The following is a 25,300-nucleotide window of genomic DNA, read 5'->3' as shown; positions in this document are numbered from 1 at the left end:
AGGGCATGCAGTTCACCGAATTCCCCAGCCTCCCTTGCCCCTCAGCACGACCAGGGGACTTAGGAAGGCCGATGGGATGGGCAGACACCACTTCCCATGCATGGTCCTCCACCCTCTCTCCTCCCCTGCACATCGACAGAACACAGAAGATGGGGCAGAGGACTCTGAAGCCTTGGAGGCTGGTGGAGCCACAGAATGAAGGAATCTGGGTCCCTGAATCTTTGTGAACTGTTACAGGAACAAGAAACAAACTTCAAATGTGTTAAGTCAATGAGATTTTGAGGTTGTTGTTTAGCCTACCTTAATAAAGAAATTTTCAATGAACCCACGATGGCCCACTCGTGTATAAAAGTCAGTAGAGAATCCCAGTATAACACATGAATTCTAGTTCAAATTTATCAGAGTGGTCAACCTGAGATAAGGAATGAGAAACAGCAATGAGAGCTGGTCAATGAAAATAATAACTAAAAAAAAAAAAAGGTTGGAAAGCTGAGCTAGAGAAAGGGTAAACCTACATATCAGATTTGGGGGGATGGTCCTGATGTTAAATATCCTCACTATAATGATTTATCCCCATTTGGGCTCAGAGAAAACATGCTCACCATAGCTAAGTTATACCTAAAAATATTTCCAATATTCTTAAGTTAAATGTAGGATTGAACCATTTTAATTTGATTCTATAACTATATTAATTTATAAGATGGGCATCTCCACAAAGGACTAAACAAAGGGCTTAAAGCACACAGGCGGTTTTAAAATACATCCATGTAGAACAGATAGCCTAGCACTTTAAAGTGACAGCACTTAGCAAGATGGGCTGTGGATGTTCCTCCCTGAGAGTTTTTAACAAAGCATGGTGTCATGTCCTGAAAGATTCCCAGAGTCATAAGCTGAAAAGCTTATAGGGCCAGACAGGTAGCAGGTGGCTATAAAGTGATAGGGAAGGGCGGGGCCTGTAAGGAACTACAGACACACACACGGTGTGAAGGCATTCAGCATTTTTACAATGTGTGGGCAGACTCTCCTAGTTTAGGTATACCTTATTCACTCATCAAGTACTGACTGAATGTCCACTGGCTATCTGAAATCCAGGACTTGGCCTTTCTTGAGGTTTCTTTCCCATCCTAATGCTCTGAAGAATGTTTTATGGTAAAATGGATGAATACATGACAACCGATACAAAACTTAAGACACAAAAAGACAGAAAAGAACCCAGGTAAAAGATAGAGGGAAAAAAACACAAAGAACTCAAAAAGCAAATAAATTCTTTAAAAATAAAGAGAGTTAAATTCGCATTAAGTATAACAATATACAGTCTACAAATTCTCAGAAACACAGATAAAAAGTGCAAGTGTCAGGAACTATGGTAATTTGAAAATAACAATCTAAATTTTTATTAGACATTTGACCAAGAAGATGCTATAAGATATGAAATGTCAGGTTATGTAGAGTTTATTTACATGCGTTTTGCTATACATTTGGGCTTCTATCTAAACCTTTACAAAAGGAACACTTCATTAAAATGAATTCAAATTTTACAACTACTTGGAACAAAGAACACTGGCCGAGGTGACAAGTCTCTCTTCTTCAGTCGACTGGAGAGCAGGCTTACTGAGTGGCAGATAGAATCTTCATTACCCCCTTGTGTCTGGTGAGGAAGCCAGCAACTGGGAGAAGGTAACCGAATTGTGAGGAGGAATGGTCTATGGGCAGGGTACTAAGATCTAGAGCCCTTCTTGCCTTGAAAGGAAATGAGGTAAATAAGTATGAAATATATGTTAAAATTAGAAAATGATAGTGGGTAATCAAGACAATCTTAATTATTTCAAACAACTCCTTAATTTGAATAATATGAAGCATGTAGTTCTATATTCTTTTTTAAAGTAAAATTTCATTTATTCAAGTTCTAATAATTGTTTGATAGACTGTTTTGTGCTTTGTTAAATCCCGGCAAAAACTAAGGGCTCGTAATATGTATCACTGGTGTAAATAACCCTCCACAGGCACATTAAGCCCAGGAGATTAGGGACCTAAGCGTGCTCTTCGTACACAGATGACTGTTGGTTATCCTGTATCGGCATTGTCAGAATATTCTGTGGACTTTGAAACAGTCCCACTGCCTTTCTTGTACAGTATTGCTGTAATTCACACTTTTGGCCAATTTTGCTTGGTCCTCACTCCAGTTAGGTCAAATCACTGGCATTTTTATTGACTTTTAAGGAATCATCCTACTAACAGTCTGGAAATAACTGCTCTTCCTTCTGAACTGATCCTTTTATTCTTACAAATTCTTTGTTTTCTTAATGCCTCACTGTAACTGGAAACTCAGGATAGAGCTCACCACATAGCCAGCCAGGCCTGTCCAGAGTCTTCTGCTCCAAGTGCTGGGAAGCCCCTTTAGGAAACCTCTCACCCACAGACCTGGGCACAGCAGACTTGGTGTTAACCAAGGCGGTGCTTTACCAGTGATTTTACTTAAAAAGCTTTGACCATGTAGGTGACAGTGGTTGATTTCTAGCAACTGTTTTAGATATTTCTTACTTAACTCTATTTCTTAAAGTGGTGAGAATGTAAATTCTCTAATTGGTGAGAACTGTTTCAACGGCGGCTTAAAACTAATTACTTTGAAAACTAATTTTTTACATACCTTAGCTTAAACTGGATCCCTCTGAAGATCTATCTATCTCAAGGGCAGCATTTTCTTCCTAGGCATGAAAGGTTTAAAATATGTAAGGTTTTAAATTCTCTTTCTAGTCAATCAGTCTCAACCAAGGATTCTCAACCTTTCTCAAGTGATGAGCCATTACATTAAAAGACCATCCAAGTGCAGGCTCTCAGTTACAGATCAATTTCTTTCTATTTTTCAATTCATCTGCATAATTATAGTCTATGCTCAGAATTCTGAGGTAGGGAAGGGTAAGGGGCACCACAACCTGGAAATTAAAAATGCAGTCATTCCAGACAGCCCACTCAGGCTGGTCCAGCCCCACCCCCACCCAAAGCAAAAAAGGCTCCCCGGCTGTTCGGCTGTTTCTTCCCTTCTGCCAAGTGTCAGCACGGTTCTAGAAGGGCAGGAGGCGAAGGAGCCTAGATGTTCAGTGTCAAGTGTTTGTCAAAGAAGTTGATTTCATTGCTCCTTCCCATTTACCTGCTTCTTCCCTCAATGTCACTCATTCGTAGAGAGCACAGTGCCCTCTGGTTCTCTTTTCCTGGTAGTTACGCTGATTTACTCAAGGGTTAACCAGGAATTCAGGGATTTTTAAGCTCTAAATAGGCTGAGAATTCCTGGTACAGCCAAAATCTATGTAGTTTTAAAACCTTTTAAATTTAGTATTTTAGCCAGAAGGATAAAGGATGTAATTTCATTCGAAAATATTTTCTAATGGTTAGTATTTGTAAGAAAAAAAATCCTGATTACAAGTATATTTCACTCAGAACTATAACATGCAAGTGATCCAAAGAGTCCTCAATTTAAGACGAAGAATTTTAGCAAGTAAGTTTCTAAAATTATTTGGCTAGGCAATTAAAATTATTCTGACTGCTATAGAAAACTCAAATAAATAAAAATAAAAGACAAAAACAAGTTTTCCTGTTAATATTGAAAACGTTGGTTATTATGAATTTTACATTTCTCCAAATTTGAGAGCTGGTCCTTAAATGCTCAGCATCCTGAAAGTTATATCAGTTGAGAGAGAGCAACAGCTTGTTCTCTAGTCTCTCCTACTGAAAGGCTGTCCTCGTAGGTACCACTCCATACGTCCACGGTGAATGGATCTGGCCTACGTTATGGTACATGAACAGAACTATCGGCGGCTTAAAGTAAAGGCAAAACGGTCTATAAAACATGGCAAGACTCTGAGGCAGAAGCTAAGGGACTAGCAAATTTAGAGCACCAATTCTCTTTTCCGTCATTTGTCACCCAGCTTAAAGCAGAGTTTTGCATATGTGAGAGTTAGGCTGAGCTACGGATTATAAATAGATACAGATATACATGCACATAGACACACAGATTCAAAGGGATGATGGTGTGACTCAATAACCCATCTGGTTTGTCAATTTCTAAAACACTATGAAAAAGCAAACTTTTCCAGAATGTTCATACAACAACTAAATTGATACCCTCCCAGGATCTGGAAAACCTACTTCTTGTAGTTACACAAATGCACGGTACAGAGCTGTACCGTGGGCCCTAATGCTTCACAAAGGCACCATTCAGGCACTGAGCCACGCTGTCTCGGAAAGACTAGAGAGAGCAGCTCAGAACACTCCTGCAGCTGCACGACTGCTACATGCACCTGAACGTCTTTAATGAACTTTAGACCTCTGACAAAACAAACACACAAATTACTTTTTTATTTTTAATTGAATTGTGAATCATCATCACTATAGTGAATAAAAATTCATGACTCAGAATAGCATGCAACTTTTTTTATTGTTTTCTAAATCTATCTGTACACTTAATACTCTGGTATTAACTTTACAAACAGAATAAAGAATACACTACAGTGATATTAAGCTGCATCTACTCACCTGAAAAGGAACAAAGTATCGCCCCTGAAATAATTACTAATTACACAGTACTGCAGGCTAATAAACACTGTAAGTACTAAAATGTTAACATTTCAACATACAATGTCAACAACATCCTGCCTTCTTTTTTAATTGGTTAAAACATTTGTTAAGGTCATGCAAAATAAACACTTTATGAAAATGTTAGATTACACTCAAACATCAAGGCAACGAAACCCAAAAGAGCAACTTTTTAATACAACGACTGGTCAAGTAGATAAACTATTCAGCATATTAAAAACCCAGTAAGTGAAAAACATCAAAAATGTAAACGCTAAATTTAGGTAACTGCTCCTCTATGATCTCACCACCTACAATCTTATCTGTGACTGAAGATATACTACCAAAATTGTTCTACATAAGTAAGCTATGTTAAAATGACCAAAAAAATGTCAATACATGATGCCAGGGTAAATTTCTAGTCCACACAATAGTTAAATGTGATCATTCTCTTAACTCTGCTAACAGTAAATGAAAAGTCACACCCAGATTTATCTTCTTTTTACTCCTGCTTTGTTACATGTTTTTAAACTTTTGTCTACAAGTATTTCTTATTAACCTCCCCCAGAATTAACATGCCGATTTAGGAACAGGTGAAGCAGATAAACCTTGCCCTGGTATAGAAGGCAGTGATTTCGGTCTCCCTAACCAAATATTTCCTTGTCACTTGTCAACTGTCACTGACCCTTCTGCTATAGTTATGTCCTCAGTCTCCCATTCCATGAAGATTTTTAGTGCCTATTATTATCCATGTCTCCCTGATTCTCCCAGAGAAAGAATTCATTTTTTTCCTCTCATCGCTCGGCTCACTAAGGAAAGCTGAGCACACAATTTAAAGGAGCTACAGAGTAGACCAGGGCGGGTTCTCGGGCAGGTGGATGGTGCTTGAAGCCATGTCTGGGATCTGGAGAGAAGAGCATCCAGGTCATAGGAAGGTGATCGGCCCCTCTCCATGGGCCACTCTCCTAGCAGCTCACAATGACCCAGTTACTGGGGCTCTACTTTGGGCACTGTTGACTCACATTCTTACCAATTTTTAAAGCCCTCTTTATATTTTCTACTTAAAATTTAAAAACTCTTTGATAAGCAATTTGTCTATTATACAGAACACCGGTTTGCAACTTACAGAGCATTAACCTTTAGTCTCTAGGCTATTCCATAAGCTGTAAGTTCTTATGTTTCACCCCTTAAGAGCAAAATGTGCTTCTGGTTCATTTAACATCATGTCTTCCCTCAAATATTTAATGAATGAATGTTCTACGAAAGGGGTCTCTAGCTTTTAATTTCTGTTGGCGAATTAAGCCCTTTATATTTAATAAACTACTTCTGACCTATCTTTATACTCATCTTGTCTTGCAGTTATATGCCAACGAAAGGTGCAATAACAATATTGGGTTTTTAAGCTGCTAAGTACAAAGACAATGGGGGCTGACAGATGGACCAGGCTATCTTATACTTCCCTCTGTTGTACAGTGTACGTCTCTTTTGCCAAAGACCTTCTCATCCGTTAATTATTTGTGAGTGAAATGTACAGGTGGTGTGCGTGGATGGATTCACCATAAAACTCAGGTCAGTCTTGTCACAGGGATTATAGTAACACTATTCTGCTTTTGCTTGTTTTTCTTAAAGAATGCTTTCTCTTTCTTCTCCAAAGCCTGTACTATCAGAAGAGGCTACTGCGTGCAGCTCTGAAGAATCTTTCGAGAGCCTCATATAACTTGAACGCTGGCTTCTCTTATGCGTCATGCTTTTTAGATTTTCATTCTGAATGGCAGTTGAGTGGGAACTGGAACCAGACCTCAAGATGACTTGGGGCGTCTCCCTAAGCCCCTCCATCTCATCAGAATTCTGGTTGGCTCTGTTGGCTGGAGCACTGTTGTTGTTCAGAGTCACAGTGCTGGGTGTGCGATTCAGATTGTAGGCTTTGTGGCACGCTGGCCAGTTTTCTTCAGGGCTGCTGGCTATCAAGCTGCATTCGGAAGGGCTTTTCTTGTCTTCTGAACAAATGGACATCCGAGCTACAAGTGGGTCTTGCAGGCCACTCAAGCTATGTGGTATTCCCCGTTTTCCACTGTGGCTGTCATCTTCGAGCTCTATGAGATTTGCCTTTTCAAGCTGGGAGTCATCAGCTGCTTCATTGTGAAGGGAGTGATTGGGAGAGCTCTCGTTGGATCTCACTCCCGAATCAGATGAGTCCTTTTTGTCAAGGAGGGCGTCTGATAAATACTCTTTTGCCTTAATGAAGGTTCTAATAGGCTCCGCACTGTGTTCTGGAGACTTCAACACTCTCTCTACTTTCCCTTCAGCTTTTTTGTCTCTGTCATCTTTGAGCAGTGGAGTATTGTCTGATTCTTCTGTCCCAGACTCATCTTCATCACTTGGAAGTTTCTGATAGCGCAGCCCACCTCCCTTCAGCTTCAAATCTGTCTGGAAGAGACCTGACCTTTCTGAGGACTTCTTGCTTGGGAGAAGCTTGCTGCCTGACTGATCAGACTTTTCATCCTCTTCAGTGATAGGATCCAGGGGTGAGGCATCGTTAGTGGAAACTCCTGATGAGGAATAATCTATAACATCTCCCCTCTTCATTAAAAATGACTTCCTTCCATCATCTGGCTTTGGTTCACTATCCCTCCCTTTCTCTGGTTCTAGATTAGAGTGAATGGAGCCCCCGGATGAACTCTGACCCATATAATATGTGCTGTGTGGAGAAGACCTGCCGCTCATTGTTGTGGAACCCGTGCCCCCTTCTAACTGAGACATCTGGGCAATATATTCTCTATAGGCATCTCTATACTCAGCCTGCACCTTATCAGTAAGCTTTGAAATTTCAATACTGGAATCCTGGGAAGTGAGACTCGATAGACTTGGGGTTCTGCGAGTTTGTGACTGTGAAGACAAAAAAATAATAATAATTTAAGAATTCAAATAAACCCAAAAAAAGGCACAATAAACATCAGCTTAGGAAATTTTATACATATATATATATATATAAATAAATAAATAAATAAATATATATATATATGGACAATAAGAATTTTTAAAGTCCTTAAAATACCAAATTCTTTTAGAAGAATTCTGCATAACACAGTTTAACAAAAGCTGTGAACTTATGAATAATTTTACTGTTATTAGAAAGCTTTACACAAATTTTAATAAAATTAGTTTATTGTTAATATTTAAAAGTATAATTTAAGGTTATATTAACAAATAACCTTAGGACTTGTTTTTATCATTTCAAACTTTTAAATTTATTTACGGCAAAAGTCACCTTCATTGATAAAATATAAAAGTTCCCCTTAGAAAAGAGAAAGAAGATGAGAGCTAAGATATATCTCAAAAACAAAATACTCAAGTCTTTAAATGTATGTTAAATAGAACCTTTCTCAACTTGCACGACATGAAGTTTCTGTCAAATTCCAATTCAGTGAAAAAAAAATGTACTCAAAATGCAAAAAAAAAGAGAAAAAAACAGATTTTAAAAGGAAAAGTATAAAGTGCAATGGATAAGACAAATACAGGATCCAAATGAACAAAAATGGAAGCCTTGAGGCCAACATTCAGGTCCAAGTAAACAGAAATAAAATATTTTTAAAAGTTTGATTTCCAATGTGAAGTTTTAGGACGAGAATTGCTTCAGACCCCAGAAAAGGTTAATAACATGAGGAATAAAAAGTAAAGATTAGGAAAAAGAGGAAGGAAATGGAAGAAAAAGAATCAAGGAAGTTTAAGAAAGGGCAAGAGCAAAGGTTGAAACAAAGCAGAAATAAGGCAGAGTCTTCCTGCCACCGGGAGAAAATGACCCAGCTCCCTGAGAAGGTTCCCTGAGACCCAGTTCAGGACAGTGCCGCCCTCACTCTCAAATGCAGTATGTGGACCCCTTCTCAGGGGATCCACGAGGTCTAAACTATTTTCCTAGGAATATGAAGATGACCTTTGCCTTTCCACTCTCATTCTCACAATAGTGTACAGTGGAGTCTCCAGAGGTTGGTTCATGTGTGACCTCCCAGGAGATTGAACACAGAAGCAGATATAGGAATCTAGCTGTCTTCTACAAAGGCAGGCATTAAAGAGATTTGTAACACAGTATCATTTTCAGTAAATATGTTTTGTTTTGGAAAATAGTCATTTTTCATAAAAATGTTATTTATGTTAACATATAATTGGTTTAAGTTTCTCAGTTTTTATTTCTAATATAGTAAATACTGACAGATAAAACTTACATAAACGAAGGCTCTTTGGGGGTCTTCAATAATTTTTAAGAGTGTAAAAGGATTCTGAGATTTAAAAAAAGTTTGAGAACTGCTGCATTGATAGGAAGGCTGTGAGACTTTCCAGGTCACAGTGGTAAATACCAAGTATGGAAAAGCAGAGGATGAGGATTTCTTAAGAAATGTTGAAAGGAATTCCAGGGAAAAGAAAGGAATTACTGTTGTTGAAACAGGGAGATAAAAGGGTCAAGTGCGGACTTATCATAAAATAAGGAAATTTTTATCTTAGTTAACACCCAATAAAATGGCTTCTCAACTTAAAGAAATAAGATTGATAGTACGTAGAAAAAGATAATAACAACCAAAAAATATTTTTACTACCAAATCAAACACAACACCCTTAAAAATGGTAGACCTAACAGGTACCCCTTTCTCTAAATACGGCTCCCTTTCAGTAGAGAGTTCTTGGTGGCTACTTACTACTTTTCCTCCCTTGCCTGTCTTCTCTCTGCTCTGTACCCTGCTCTCGGTCTTTTCCTAGTTTATTTTTCTTCTCGTCCAGCCCTTACTCCTTCTCACGTTCTCCCACTTTTGTTTTTATTCCTGATCCTCGCCTCTCCTCCCTCTTCTAAGAACATCCAAAGAAAGAACTCAGCCGTACCTAACACCAGATAATGAAAAGAAAACGAATGTCCACGACCAGTGTGCAACATACATACTGAAAAACCAGGTTATGGTGCTCAAAGGGGTAACGTGGCAGGTTATCCAATAAAGATGTGTTTAGCCAATGATTACTGAGTTTAACAAGGAAACAGCCAGTGAAAGATGAGCTCAGCTAACCACCTAAGTAGGCCAGTTCCTGTTCACCCTCGATGCCATGACTCTATTTTATTATGTTCTCAATTCTTATCAATTTCTGAAATCATGTTATTTTCTTTTTGTTCTACTGACTGTCCTCTCCAGAAAAACACAGCTCCTGGAGAGTAAGGACTCCTCCCTCCATCCTCTTCAGTCAGGGACTCATTAAAGATTTTCTGAATGACTATATAAATGCACCGACATAATCTCGGAGAATTAACCACCACCCTCTTCTTCAGTAATATGAAAAATGGCATTTAATAAATACCTGCCAACTTAGGTTACTGTGACGTGGAGCCCCTTCATCCAGGCCGAGTGTGTTCAGCTCTTCAAAGCTGAAGTTCAGTGTGTAGGGAGTCTGACTGGAGAGCTCGGTGTGAGGCAACTCGTGTGACGAGCGGTGCGCAGATTCACCGCGAGGAACTGAGCTGCTGTTTTCACTCAGTAAACGTGGGTCCTCAGGGACCACCTGGTTTTCTGCATTTCTCATTTCTAGTACCTTGAGAGAGAGAGAAAAAAAAAGTCATCAGTATCCGCACTGACACATCACATTCTAGAAGCTTTAGAAATTATCTTAAAAATTAAACATAAAGTTACTCTAATGGAAATGAGAAAGCATACTTTCTGTAAGTGAATTTCAAATACATTTGTTCTTATCTGCTTATCTTTCTACATTAATAATACAACTGACCCTTGAACAACACAGGTTTGAACTGTGCAGGTCTGCTTACTCGCAGATATTTTTCACTAGTGAAGACGGCAATATTTTCTACATAGTCCAGGGTAGGTTGAATCCGCAGATGCGGAGGAAACTTGGATACGGAGGTTGACTCTGTTGTCAGTGGATTAATCTCCGAGTTGTTCAAGGATCATCTATACTAAAAGAAGTACAGTCGCCCCTCAGAATCTAGTGGTTTTGCACCTGCAGATTCAACCAATCACAGATTGAAAATATTCGGAAAACAATTCCAGAAAGTTCCAAAAATCAACACGAATTTGCCACACACTGGCAACTATTTACACAGCATTTACATTGTATGAGGCATCATAAGTAATCTAGAGGTGATTTAAAGTATACAGGAGGATGTGTGTAGTATGCAAATATTACTATGCCATTTTATATACGGGACTTAAGCAGCTGAAGATTTTGGTATCCACCGGAGTCCTGGAACCACCCACCCACAGATACTGACAGATAACTGTAATGACAACAACCATCACATATACACTATACTCTAATTTGACCACTGTGTTACTACTTTAATTTAAAATTTAACTTAAGAACAAAACAAAATGCAACTGGAGTGTGTCAAAGAGAACCACAGCTGGACAGTAGCTAAAGCAGTAAAAACAGATTTTAACCAGGAACTATCGCAACGGGGAAAAACGGACCTCAGGATAGAACTGGGCTCAATTCCAAAAGCAGCGCGGACACGTGGGCATTTACAGCCCAGGAACGAGGCGGGGGTGAGTGGATGGAAAGTTGCTAAGAGGAAGCATCAGGGGTAAGGGGGGGTGGGATTCTGGTTGAACTGACCTGACAGGATACCTTCTGGAGGCAGGCCTGGGGTCTAGGACCTCACGGGGAGCAGAGGAGGGGTGCAAGATGAGGAATGTAATCGGATAGCGATAGCGAAGGTGATCAGACACTGAGGGTGAGGTTCTTTCTCAACTGACTTAACAGGATGCTTCCTACAACGGGGCAATGCAGGCGCAACGAGGACAGACACCAAGGTCGAGGCCTAGAGGCTTCGGGAAGCCTGACTGAGTGAGGTCAAGGAGAGTGTCCTGGTCAATGAAAGCATGGAGAATTGGCAGGTGGCCTCTCTCCCAGATTTCCAAGTGAAATGCCCAAAAGGCAAATGGTGCTAAGTGCTGCTGTGTATATTCTACATAGCAGGATATACCAGAGCTGTACACATAAGTGTAAAATGTAATTTTTACATGTTTTTTTAAAAATATAGGAAAATATCAGTTTAGACCAGTACTTACTGGCACTTGTTTTATAAAATGTTGTAAATAATTCTACAAATATTAAAAATATCTTACTGTGCTCCTAAAAAGATGCCAGTCTCCAAAATTCATATTCATTTCCTTCTTCAGTTCATCGATGTTACACTGAGCTAACACACGGCCATTTATGTTTGCCTGAATAGAAACAAACACAAAGATAAACAAAATGTGAGAGATTCTGAACTTCTAGTGATTAAAAAGCACATTTATATTAGAAACTAGAAAATACTGACCTAAAGAAGGTTACCACCCCATGTAATAATTAATAAACAAGCAGAATCTGAATAACACAAGCCACTCCATACTCTTCCAAGGGTCTTAGGCGCTCGAGTAAAATAAATCATTCTTCAGGGACCAACCCAAGAGCTCACCCTCCAACTATTTCCAAAACTACCTATTCTGCCATAAGCAATACCAAAACTGTTAGCTTTTTCCCTCTAATCATAAAACATGAACACGAAGGCAAGCTGCTGGGAGGGGACAAAGACATCTGTCAGCATGTTGGTCACTGATGAACTTCTAAATGAAGTGAAGCGCTGACAAACTTGTTTATCAACTTTACGAGATAACTTCAGCCACCAAGAATGTCCACCAACAAATTTCCCAGTCTATTAAATTCACAGAAAATGATCTTGTCACTATTGGGTCTCCGTAATTCCAGTCCCTTCCAAGTAAGAAATGATAGAATTTTCTTTATTAATAACAGGTAGCTTACTTATTTCACAAAATACAAAACCTGACTTTATTAACTGTGGTAAAATTATGGAATACCTGGGTTTAAAACCAAAAGAATGCTCAGTTTCCAAGTTAATTCTGAAGAAAAGAATGTACAGAGCAAGCCTACGGCAGAGGTCCTGCTGTAGAAATGCAAGGAGCTTAGCAGCACTTAAGAAACCAGTTGCTACGATGGGCTTCAAACAGCCAAGGCCTGAGAGTAAAGAGCTGAGTGGGCAGAGAACCGCTGTCCTGAGGGAAACAAAATCCCCACAAAGGGCTCACGTGGAGACCTCCCTCTTCCCTGACGCTCACCAAGCTGCCGTGAGGAGAGTCAGGTTTGTACCTTGGAAAGGCAGTGCTTGACACTTTCGCAAATGGGGATGAACACTAAACAGATCTATGAGAAAACTAACGTTATCCGAACCTTTCTGACCAAACATAGTTTAAGATTAGTGAAATGGTATATGTGCTCATAATTCTTTTAAAACCTTTTTAGATGCCAGACTTTAAAGTATGTAAATATTACAGGCTTGTTGTTCATGTTCTCCTTCACTGTATCTCTGATAGAAAAAGTATAACTTAGCGGAAGTATCTATTAAAACGGGGACTGGGTTAGCCTTGTAGATGGGAAGCCTCCTCAAAATCCCAGGCTCGTGGTAGTTACCGGAATTGCAAGAAAAGATCTCGGAAGAAATAAACTTCCTCAAATGCATTAGCCTTGCAAACCTAAACCTCTGAGGTATTTTCAAACGGGACATGATCAGAAGTCCTCTAAGACATGAAAGTGAGAATCTGAGGAAAATGAAGTAAGTATGGTTTACTTGGATACTTATTAAGTCACAAATAAATACTATAATTAAAGAAAATGTAACATAAAAGAAAAGGCCTTCAAATGTTCTATGTTGCATATTGGAAATATAAGTTATTGTTAATCTTAATGTGAAATCCTTTAGAACTTTGTACTTCTCATCAAAGCATTTTTGACTTATATTAGATTTTTTTTTTTTTTGGCCATGCCGCGTGGCTTGTGGGACATTAGTTCCCTGACCAGGGATGGAACCCAGGCAGTGAAAGCACCACGGCCTAACCACTGGACCGCCAGGGAACTCCCCCTTATATTAGATCATTTTACAGGAATGTTGTAATACAACACTTTATTTTCTTTTATCCATTTCTAAACTAAGGGATAAAGGGGCAATTTTAGGATACAAATAGTAAGAAACCTGTTTCCACCTAGAGCTTTCCCATTTCAACAGAGAACTCGTCTTTGAGAAGCTAAATACAAAGTGCTCGCCATGCACAGAGCCCGCCACTGGCGCCCTCAGCCCTGTCTCGAGTCAGCGGGGAAACATGCTGGTCACCTTCTTGATGGTCGCACAATACTGAGGCAGCATGCTCTGGTCCAGCCCTTCTATTTGTTTCAGTTTCTCACAAACCGCATCCACATTCATTGAATTCAGTGATATTGTTCCTGAGGCTGGGCCTGATCCCTAGATAAGTCGTGGAAAAATACATGTATGAACAGCATTTAATGTCAGATATACGCAGTCATGTGACAGAGAAACTTGTGAAGTTACACTGTAAGTACTCTGATTAACAATACATTTTCAAACTAAAGTAAAGACAGCGAATGTGTGCAGTATGGGGAAATGCCATTAGGGAACAGATTTAGCTACTGCTATACCTTAAGAAGTATCTTTTATTATAGCAGATACAGCCTGATCAAAACCACTCTTCTAAGAAGACAGAACATTCCACGAGCCAAGCCAAGGCCAACGGCAAGAGAGCCTAACTTCAAACCTCAAGAGAGAAGGGTGTAGCCCTTAATAACAGAAGACAGGGGGTTAAAAAAAGAAAAGGAATGGGGGGAATTACTGATGCCTATATTACAAAATACAAAAAGTAAATCTATGAAATAATTTTAAAAGTGCCTATACTTTTTGAATGTCTTTACAGACTACCTTAACAGTCTACGACTATTAACTATCTGAAGTTTTCAGATCGTGACCATATTTTATACCCAAGGGGTCTAAAACTTCCCCTTAAGAATCGATACAATAATCATGTAAATATGAAACAACAGCATTACTTCTTAACACATGTGGAAATAAATATGATCCATTAAAATTTGGTCTCATTTAAAAGAAAAGTCAAAATAATAAATCTAGTATTTACTTAGAAGAAAAACCTTTTCTGAATATGGTGACATACTGAAGAAGTATTTGCCTGTGGCCAACTGTACATGAAGCTCCTCGATTACAGATGTGGACACTGGCTTACAGAGAGGTAAGTTCTGGCTTCAACGTCACAGAATAAATAGCTAGTTAGTGGTAGATTTGGATGGGAACCCTAACTTATCAGGTCTTATAACTTCCTATTTTCTTGGTTGCACTGTCTATTTTTAAAGAGTTTATAGAAACTATAACCAAAATAAAGAGAAGACAAACCAACTAGTATAGAGGAAAACACTCCAAATGACCTGTCTTGTTTACCAGTCAATCTAGTCTTAAAATAAATACAATTTATCCTATCCTCAAGTATGTGTAAATTTACATTTTCTACTGCCTCTTTTACCATTACCAAGGTAGACTATGACAGCCCAAACTGCCTGTTAGCTACTTGTTAAACATGATTTGTAACATGAAAGCGTAACATAATACTCTATTATGAACTGATAAATAAATATACACACATAGTATATAAACAAAATATGCCTATATTACATATAAATATAAGTACAGCTAGGAGATGAGACCATATTGGACAGTGAGGCAGTAATTTTATGAGAGGGAGTCTTAGCCAGTTTACAAGTGTAAGACAGTCCCATAAAAATTTGTAAATTAATGCCTTGGAATATACTGCACAAAACACATTTATTTATAGTTTGTTTTCAATTAAATATAAATTTAAAATATGTCATATATTATACGGTCTGAGGTTCAATTACTTCAAAAATACTAACAGCAAAACACTAGTACTTCCAGAATTTAGTTTTCATATTTATATACAAAGTTCTATTTTCTGCCTGGATGAGTATAGTCAATATTCAAAGTGTTCATTAACCAGTATCTACTATGGAAACTTAAACTGCTTTCTATGAATTTTTAATAACCATATTTGTTTTGTTTTTCTTTCTTTTAAACAGGTTTATTTGAGATATAATTCACATACAATTCTCCCATTAAAAGTGTACAATTCAATGACTTTTAGTATATTCACATAGCTGTGAAACCATCACCGCAATCAACGTTAGGACATTTTCGTATCCCTAAACAGGAATCCTGTGCCGTCAGCAGTCATTCTCTATCCCTTCCAACACCTAGTCCCAATCCCCTAGCAACCACTCATCTACTGTCTCTGTGGATTTGCCTGTTTTGGACATTTCATATAAATGGAACCACACAACATGTGACCTTTCACAGCTAGCTTCTTTCACTTAGTATGTTTTCAAGGCTCATCCATGCTACAGCATGGATCAGTACTTCATTCTTTTTTATTGCTGAACAATATTTATCTTTTAAATGATCTTTAATACTGTCTTTCAAATGTTTTTATTCCCCAACCTAGCTCTTCTTTCTGGGTACATTTACACTTGTTTACATTTTCTTGATTAGAAAAATCACAAGCAAACAGTTTGATCACCAGAATAAATAATGATCATCTGGATTATAATTCATAGAATAAAATATCCATGAATCCATACTGATATAAATAAAAAGTTGAATAAGTAAATAAATGAGGAAGAAGAGACAGCTTTTACTTATAAAATTCCAATTAATTAATGCAGAAGAAAGGGAACAGAAAATTACCATCAGGAAAACACCACAAGAGTGGCTGTACACTAGATGCACTGGTGGACATTAAAGTTAATGGGCAAAAGTATAAGGAGAAACAGGATATTTGCAGAGTTTTAGAGTATCTCCCCCTAAATATTTACTCACTACAAAGGGAAAAATAAAACTTCACAGTGTTGAAATCTGGCAGATGCGACCTTAACCACATGACTGAGGTTATTAGCATGACCAGTGGGAAGATTTAGGCCCTCACAGATGCTCAAATATGATGCACTGAGAAGGACACGGCATCACTTCTGTGGGTCTCTTGCCAAAGATATATAATCTGCTAATCATAGGAAACAGCAAACAAACCCAAATAGAAGGACGGTCTACAAAATATCTATGATCAGTTCTCTTCAGAAGTTTTAAGGTCATAAGAGACAAGGAAAGACTGAGGAATTGTCACAGATTAGGGAACTCTAAGGAGAAATAACAAAATACAACTGGATTGAATCCTGGACCAGAAAAATGACATTAGTGGAAAAACTGGTCAGATTCAAATAAAGTCTGTATTAAGAATATTGTACAAATTTTCACTTCTGCTCTTGAGAAATATACTACAGTTAGGAAAGATGCTAACATTAAGGGAATGTTATTTTTGTACCTTTTAAGTCTAAAATTATTTTAAAGTAAAAAAAAAATTTTTAATCACAAAAAAACTCTATTTCTGATTGTGCTAAAAAAGGTAAGTATAACAGACATGGAACAGATTAACTCTGTCTGCATGGCGGGGGGGGGGAATGTAAAATGTTAAAGAGTATCTTAAAGGAATCTGAGAATTCAGCAATGGAGACACATTAATAAAGATACTACCCTTTCCTTTAAAACAAAAAACTCCACATTATTTTACTTTCATGATCCTTCAAAGCTTTTACATTTTATCACTTGAAAACATATTTTGTCCCTCATTGGGAATTATATAGAAAATATATATTATCTCTGAATGGCTTTGAGAAGCTATAAGAAAAGACACAATGGATATCCCTGTAATTCCATCAAAGCTATAGTTTGACTATTCATTATTTGTGAGTTGGCTTTTCTCAAGAAAAGGGGTAAGTTATCAATAAATTAAAATACATTACAATATGCTTCTTTGAATAAAAGAGAAATAGTGATTATTTCGCAGGTCTCCTCTAAAATAATCATATATAATAAAATTATTTTGAAGCCAAATGAATCTTAGTAGCCAAAAGAATGACCTTTAGATGGAACTCTCATAAAAAGAAGGAGAAGGAGTATAAAAGTGATAAGGAAAAAGCATATTCAATAACTCAATATGTAAATTCTTAATAGGAAACTAATTACATTACTTTGGCAATACAAAGAATGGTAATACTTTAAAGTTTATCATGCATTCTTACTTGAAATTTACTTGTTACAAGTCAAGAAAAGATCACTTCAGTATACATCATAATTTATTTAAAAATTTTTTTTCTGATACAGGAGATTGACTGCAGAAGATGTTAGTTTGTTTAAACTGTTAAATATAAACTTCAAAATACATACAAATCAGAATTCCTCCAGGTCAAAGTAAAGCTAACAACAAGACAGATTTAAATTACTTTGATATAACTATATGATTTTATATTATAAGTAGATTAAAGCTACACTCTGAAACATTATCATCTTTGGTAAATTTATTAAACAAGCTTAGAACTGATTAGCCAGAAATGAGAGCCATGCAAAGGCTGAAAGCAGCTATTAAAATAAACCCAAGGCACCGAAATGAGCACAGATTTATAAACAGCCCAGCAAGAAGCTGCCAATGATTGCTTCTAATAGTCTAAAACAAGGAAAGTGAGTAAGATTTCACTGAAAGTTTCTGTACCTGTCTCTGTTTGTTAAACCCAGAGTCACACGGCTTTAAGGAAGGAATAAAACAGAATGAAGGACACGAGCTTAAAGGAAAACATCAAATACACATATGTAATAAAAACAGGCAGCACTTTTGTCACTCCTCTTACTTTCCCATGACTTCGAATACACCACCTCTACAGCAACACAAAGCAAGGAACACTCGCATACACACACACACAGTAGTTTCATGTCATTAACATGTGCTTGATAATTTTAAAATTGTACTCTCAAATTTTATATTCTTTCTCAAAAGAATAAATCATGGGCCATACATTCAACAAGAAAACCAGGTAAATAAAATTTGCTACAAAAAGTCAATATTCCTACTATGTACAAGTTTAAAATTAATTTTTAAATATTCTGATTAAAAACTGCCACTATTAATTGCAGGCCAATTTAATAACAGGGTTTAAATACTTGGAATTCACATGCTCACTTCATAAAATAAAATATTATCTAGCCACACTATAGTTAACATTCAGAGATACACTTTTCAAATTTGGGTTTTGTTTCACTGGGCATGTGGCACGTAATAGATCACTAAAATACCATTTGAAAAGAAAGGCCCTAAGAGCCTTTCAGCTCAAGAAATCATAAATATAACAGTGAAAAATATTTGCATACTGTGAGTAACGTAACTATTTTACTGATGTAGTTCTTTGAAACTCTAATTCAAAGCAGACACACTGCTATTAATTATTCTTCTGTACAAATTAGGTTGGTGGTAAACATTCTTAAAATAGTTAAAATAATCTAAAGATAACTGACAATATTGAGTCAAAGTTAATTTACAATGTTTTTCTTTTACTATGTCATTATCTGGAGTACCTTATGGAAACCTTGTTTTCTAGTTTACATATCAACGTTATTATAAGTAGGTTTTTTAGGAAGTTACTATGTATATCTGTGGAGACTTGAACTACATGAGAAATTTTGGGTTGGCCAAAAAGTTCATAACATCTTATGGAAAAACCCAAACGAACATTTTGGCCAACCCAGTAATAATTAGGTCAAAGTTGACAGATGAGGTTTAACACCACATGTAAAGGGCAATCTTTAACAAAACACAAGTTCAGGACACGATTTTGTTATTTTTTAACTTTTAACTGTACTCTAGGATTTCAATGATATCCTTACTGCAGTATCCTACTTCTTCGATAATATCTCAATCAATTTAGTTGCAGTTTATTGTTTAGGAAAAAAAGCTTTCTTGAGCTGAAGTCTGGCACAAAGACTCTGAAGCTGGAAGTGAATATAATTTTTCACTACATTACTAGAGAAAACATATGTTAAAACTTTTCCAAACTGAAACAGATCAATAAAAAAGTGCACTCCTAAAATGCTTTAGAAAGTGTGAGTGAACCTCCTGAGAAAAGGTGCTGACCGCTGGCAAAGAGCACCCGCCCTAGGCCTGCATCTAAATGAACCTGAAACGCCCCTGCCTTACCCACGGCAGCTTTAGCTTTCTCATCCCAGTCTGCTCCTGCGCGATGAGAGACAGCTTGATTTGGACATGTATTTGGTTTAACAGGTTATGAGTTCTAAACCAGTGGTGGAAATAAAAATGATCTACAGTTGAGTCCCATCTTTTTTTCCCTTTTAACTTGGTCACTCCACCAATTGGATCCGGTTCAATGAAAACCAAGACCTTCATTTTTAAGACTTTTATTAATTCAGTAAATTTCATCAATCTCTAAAAGGAAAAGTAACAGCACACTGTAAGGCAGGACACTGTTATTAACACTGCCTCTGCAACTCTGAAGTTCTCCGCAATTAAACGTTGTGCTAATTATTTTCATGCCTTTTCAGTGAGGTAGCTGATCTAAATGAAGCTATCTAAAGGTATCTAGTAACCCCTGCGGCACAGGAGGTCGAGAAAGAATGACTTGGTAGCAACACTGATCATTCCCGCTTGGCAGCCTCAAGCCCATCCGCTCCAGGAAGGCAGGATTTCCATCAGTTTTGTTCACTACCACATCCCACTGTAACAGTGAACCAGTGGATGATCAAACAGGCATCTGAAGGACTCAATGCTAAATAATTCAAGGAAGGATAAAAGGATAAAGGATAAAGGATAAAGGATAAAGAAATGCTCTATCACTCCTTCCTTCGAAAAAATGCTTTTCAAGGAAACACAGTTACCACCATGAGCAACATACCCTAAATAAAAACAGACTGAACACAACACTTGTAAGAACTCTTTGAAAGACCACAACAAAATGCCACTGAGGAGACCTGGCTTGAGACAGGCCCTCCTTGGTGGGTCCTTCCCTTCATGGTCACAGAATGATCTGAATGCCACTACTTCCTTGTGGGACCTGGACTGAAAGAAGGTAAAGGCACCAAGCACAATTCTCCTGGGAAGCTTTCAAAACTGTAAAATATTTGGAGCATTCAGATAAGCTGGAAATCCTTCTAAATTCTAGGAAGACAAACTGATTCTAGGAAATCAAACCACCTTTTAGGCCAGAGAAGCATCAACAGATAAAAGGCTGAGTTAATCTAAACTGACTGGAGTGTTCATACACTACTCCCACCACTGAGAAGAGGTTATTTAACACAAAACGGTTTTAGTTTCTGAGTCTTTTTAAAGCTCCATGGAATTTGGTCTTTGGGACAGTAGTAATAATAATGATTATTAAGTACTTAAAGTATGCAAAGGCTGAGTAATCCCTAAAGCAGACCTGTGAGGTAGGTCTGCTTTTTCCAGATGAGGAAGTTGAGTATCAGAGAGGTTAAGTAATTTCTCCAAGGCAAAGAGCTAATCACCAGGGCCTATTTAACTTGAATGACCAAGTACCTGACCAAGTCAGGCTTAGTATTAACAGGAGCAAAGAGGGCAGCATGGTGGTGAGGAACGGTCCATGGAAACAGCCACACGGATTCCAGCTCTGCACCTGGCGCTCCCCTCCCGTGAGCCGCAGGGAAGTCTGCACCATGGTACTGGACTAGACCATGGGTCCTAGCCTTCTCTGAGGATCCCCTAGAGGGAAGGCAAGTCCAAGGTGGGGGGCCAGAGTTCTTTTTTCACTGGTTTTGTAAACTAGAATTCTCATTAAGATTTCAGTTCTAAAAAAGGCTTTTCTGCTTTGAAAGTTTGAAAAACACTAGTCCTTTCTAGCTCTAATATTCTGGGGATCATATCCTGGGCCCAATGTTAATATATATTTTTTCAGTTTTACAAGATTTGGCATATATTTTCTCTATTATAAAATCACAGTGGAAAAAAGCCAGCACAGAGGCTTGTATCTTATGTCTTTGCCTTAGTGGGACCCTCGGACATCTCTGTAATTTATCTGTTAAGTCCTTGGCTGGTCTTCACAAGTCACAATCATTACAACGTTCCTTAATGTGAGAAAACTCAACTATTTTCATAAGGCTCTGCTTTATGAAGGTTTATGAGAAATTCCTTGAGGTAAAAAAAGATGGCACCAACTATATTGAAAAGACCACAGAGAGCTGGTTAACTCTCTATGATCTGGTTTTCTGGTGTTTTGTTTTTTTTTTTTTTTTACTCATTATTCTGTGTCCATAATGACAAGACAGTTTGTCCAAAAATGTTCGCATAGCTCCTGACTTATCTATAAGCAGCTTTTGTCATCAAGCGTTGCATACAGGAGACAGATGAATGAGCAGAGATGAACTCACCTGCAGTCTTCGTATCTCAGAAATCATATCATTTTCTACTACAGTACTGGAAAACTACAGGAGCCATGAAGGGCTAAAAAATTTTTTGTATTATATTAACTACTTCTTCATTGGTTCAGCTATAAAAATCCCATACAATGTTCTCATGTATAGATACTTCTCCACATTTCCACCACTGTTTTTAACACAGTTTTGAACTAAGTGTCTACTTGAACTAATCTACTTCTAAATAAATTTTACATGCTATTGTCATTGTTAATTTCTTAAAAGCAAAGAAGGCTTGGGAAGCAACTATTATTCACTAAACAGATTACAAAACTACCTTTTAATATTAAAAGAACAGCAAATAGTATGGTTATTTTACTAAACAAAGGCACTAATATATTCAGAGCATTTTCACTCTTCGTTATTGCGCTTGCAAACACTTCTTAAGAATTGCATTATTTCCCCTTCCCCAAAAACTCATTTTAAAATTTGCCTAATGCTCCTTCACTGGTCCCTGAAATTACTGACACCTTTTACTCACAAGTGTTTCTCCTTAAGCATGGGAACAGCTACTACTTCAGCATGTCTCTGTCATTAAGACCATCAAATTCTTCACAGGATCCAACTTTCATCAAAAGTTTACAGAGGAATTTTAGCTCAAAGAATTGCATTGCATGCATGAAACTATGTATTAAAGGCTCTCTGACTAAACTGAAAGTCATTCTTGCATATAGTGGCAATGATCCATGGATTAAATATTCCCCCAACACCCAAATAGAATTACTATGGTTTATTGTGTCCATAATTCGTGGATAATTGAAGTCTCTCAAACACTTCAGCTAAAATGTTAATGACTTAAAAAGAATCATCAGCTCCTCAATGAAAACACCAAAATGGTTCTCTTCCTATCTCACTAATATTAATTCAAAGAAAATTAAAGTTAAAAAAAACTACTGCCTATTCAAATGCATGTTTTAAGTTAAAAATTATGCATAAATTCAGGATGCAATATTTCACCAAAGTAATTCTAACTGCTATGCTACATTTCTTTAAATTGATCATGTTTACATGGGCATAACATTCTGCAAACAAATCAACAGAACTTAAGATACAAACTGGGTTCTTAAATTCCACATTGATTGAATGAATGAAGATTTTATGGCTCATCACATTAAATGTATTTCTTATTAAGTACAAAGCCTTTAATAATAAATATACAAAGAGACTTCCTACAAAAGTTGGTTTTTTAGGGCTTCCCTGGTGGCGCAGTGGCTGAGAGCCCACCTGCCGATGCAGGGGACGCGGGTTCGTGCCCCAGTCCAGGAAGATCCCACATGCCGCGGAGCGGCTGGGCCCGTGAGCCATGGCTGCTGAGGCTGCGCGTCCGGAGCCTGTGCTCCGCAACGGGAGAGGCCACAGCAGGGAGAGGCCCGCATACCGCAAAAGAAAAAAAAAAAGTTGGTTTTTTAGACACCCATTCTAAAGTGTTGGGGGAAAAAAAGTTTTAAATAATTCCCTTTACATGCTGTACTAGCTCTGTTTATCTGGAAATTTTATTTTAATACAGTTGACCCTTGAACAACACAGGTTTGAACTGTGCGCGTCCACTTATACGCAGATTTTTTTCAATGGTAAATACAACAGTACTACACGGTTGCGTTGGTTGAATCCGGAGATGCAGAACCACAGATAAGGAGGAACTACTTCCGCAAGAGGGCTGACTATAAGTTACAGTCTCTATTTTAGACTGCTAGGATTTTAGGCTGGTAGGAGGCTTGGTGCTCCTAACCCCTGCATTGTTTAAGGACCAACTGTATACAGATAAAGAAAAGTAGCGCTGTAGTAGTACTGAATTTACACTAAGCATGGGCACCTAGATTAAGCACGAGCCACTAAGGATCCATTCCTGGTCTATACAATCGAGCTCATAATGTCTTTTTGCAGTCTCAAGGTTGATTGGAGATATTTTCAAACCTATTCTACACGTATGGTACCAACTGCGGGCTTCAGAAAAACAGGCAAATGTGAAAATAAAGCCCAACATTAAGGAACTAATACCACCAAATGAATGCTCCTGATGGATGCTGGAAAAACCCCTTCCTTATTGGACGACAAAAAAAAAAAACCCATCCCATGTCATTGAAAAAGGGGAAAAGCAGGAGGAAATGAAGGGTAAAGTTAAACATTAGCTTTTTCATTAATCCGTGAACTATAATTATTAGTATTCAGCTACTCTACACCAGCTGCCCATCACACTGCAGATGCACAGTTAGTGAACTGCTGTCATCATGATTAAGACAGTCGTTACTGCTGCAGAAGCGGGAGATGCTCGCGTCCACACCACAAGACTACTCCGTTACCCTCGAGGAGTCTGTGGGTGAAGAAAACCCCTCAGCAGCATCCTCCTTGATAACCTCCTAACAACACAAAACAAGAGTGTGGGTAAAAGGTGAAGGAGTGAGCCAAACAAGGATGATGAATGAACATGATGTTGAAATAATATATAACACTGAAACCTGGACCTGATTAGATTTTTTTCCTTCAATGATAATATTTTAAAATTTAAATAACAGTTTAAGTTCTATAGCTTTTGCCTCCTAATTTAAAAAATACATTAACAGGGAATTTCTTTTTTTTTTAATTGTTAACACATGTTTATCATCAGGAACACCTAAAATTTTAGGCACAAATGTATTTTGTTTTGGATTAGAGTTAATAGTACATTTGAATACTTCCCTGATTCTACTTAATTTCTGCTATTCAATCAAAATGTTCTTTCAATACGTCCTCTAATTTTTATACCATAGGGCTAGCATATATATACATAGATAGACACAACTACCATATATGTATGTCCTTTAAAAAGAAATCAGAAATTAGCAGATGTAAAGGTTTAGTTTTAAAAGTTTGATAACAAACATTATTGGCCAGAAACTCTGGTTGTAAACAACTCATCATTTACCTCCTGATGCTGCAAGTCATTTTCCTTTCATTGATATTTACCAGAAATGAAAACAAAATACATTTTGTGTTAGTAACAGCTTATGTTTCTTAAAACTACTTATAAAATAAGTTGCGCTTTTACTACAAAGGAAATAAGCAAACTTCTAATGCTGACTATGTTTCATATTAGAGTAATACTTTAGTTATGCTTTTTTATACTTACTAGGCCATTGCTCTGATCTCTGGGCAAATTCGTTTTTACTGATGGACGTGAGATGAGATGTTGGGAGCCGCCAGGGTAGTACCTTGGCGTGTAAAGGTAAGGGGCAAAGAATGGCTATGGAGAAAACACGTAACAAAACAATTACCGAAATCAAAGTGAAATGAGATGTAGCAAATGAAACTAACCAATAAAATACAACTCCAAGTTTTTAATGCAAGTGACAAAACAAAAGAAAAAATGCCTCACTCATATTCTCTAAGATATCAAACTTAAGACATATTATTTAAATTTTTATATTGTTGATTTAATAAAGCTTTTTAAAAAGCAACTAAAGTTTTGCACCTTACAACTTGACACCAGAGTTTCTCTTTACATTTAACATTTTTATGGGTCTACCATGTGTCAGGTTCTAAGTGATTTACAAATATTAACTCACACTCTCA

At 37.5% G+C, this 25,300-nt stretch overlaps 1 protein-coding gene across 11 annotated transcripts in view; it reads right to left on the bottom strand.

The window, feature by feature from the left end:
• Nucleotides 1-1,353: 1,353 nt before the first annotated feature.
• Nucleotides 1,354-25,300, bottom strand: part of KIDINS220 (kinase D interacting substrate 220) — a 98,273-nt gene continuing 74,326 nt past the window's right edge. For 3 of the 11 annotated variants that reach the window (XM_060027134.1, XM_060027133.1, XM_060027136.1), the window contains exons 25-30: nucleotides 24,858-24,971; nucleotides 18,030-18,062; nucleotides 13,727-13,855; nucleotides 11,685-11,783; nucleotides 9,904-10,134; nucleotides 4,345-7,455 (exon numbers count right to left, since the gene is read on the bottom strand). In XM_060027134.1, the coding sequence (XP_059883117.1) occupies nucleotides 6,193-7,455; nucleotides 9,904-10,134; nucleotides 11,685-11,783; nucleotides 13,727-13,855; nucleotides 18,030-18,062; nucleotides 24,858-24,971 (1,869 nt within the window). In that variant the 3' untranslated portion in view covers nucleotides 4,345-6,192. Of the gene's footprint in view, nucleotides 1,741-2,647; nucleotides 2,706-4,344; nucleotides 7,456-9,903; nucleotides 10,135-11,684; nucleotides 11,784-13,726; nucleotides 13,856-18,029; nucleotides 18,063-19,505; nucleotides 19,542-24,051; nucleotides 24,109-24,857; nucleotides 24,972-25,300 lie in introns of those variants that run through there. The other 8 variants (XM_060027142.1, XM_060027143.1, XM_060027137.1 and 5 more) reach the window with 5 other exon arrangements.

Source organism: Delphinus delphis, chromosome 12, assembly GCF_949987515.2.
Source record: "Delphinus delphis chromosome 12, mDelDel1.2, whole genome shotgun sequence".
Classification (NCBI taxonomy): Eukaryota; Metazoa; Chordata; class Mammalia; order Artiodactyla; family Delphinidae; genus Delphinus; species Delphinus delphis.
Note: the sequence above shows the minus strand (reverse complement) of the source record. Positions and strands in the feature narration are given on the sequence as shown.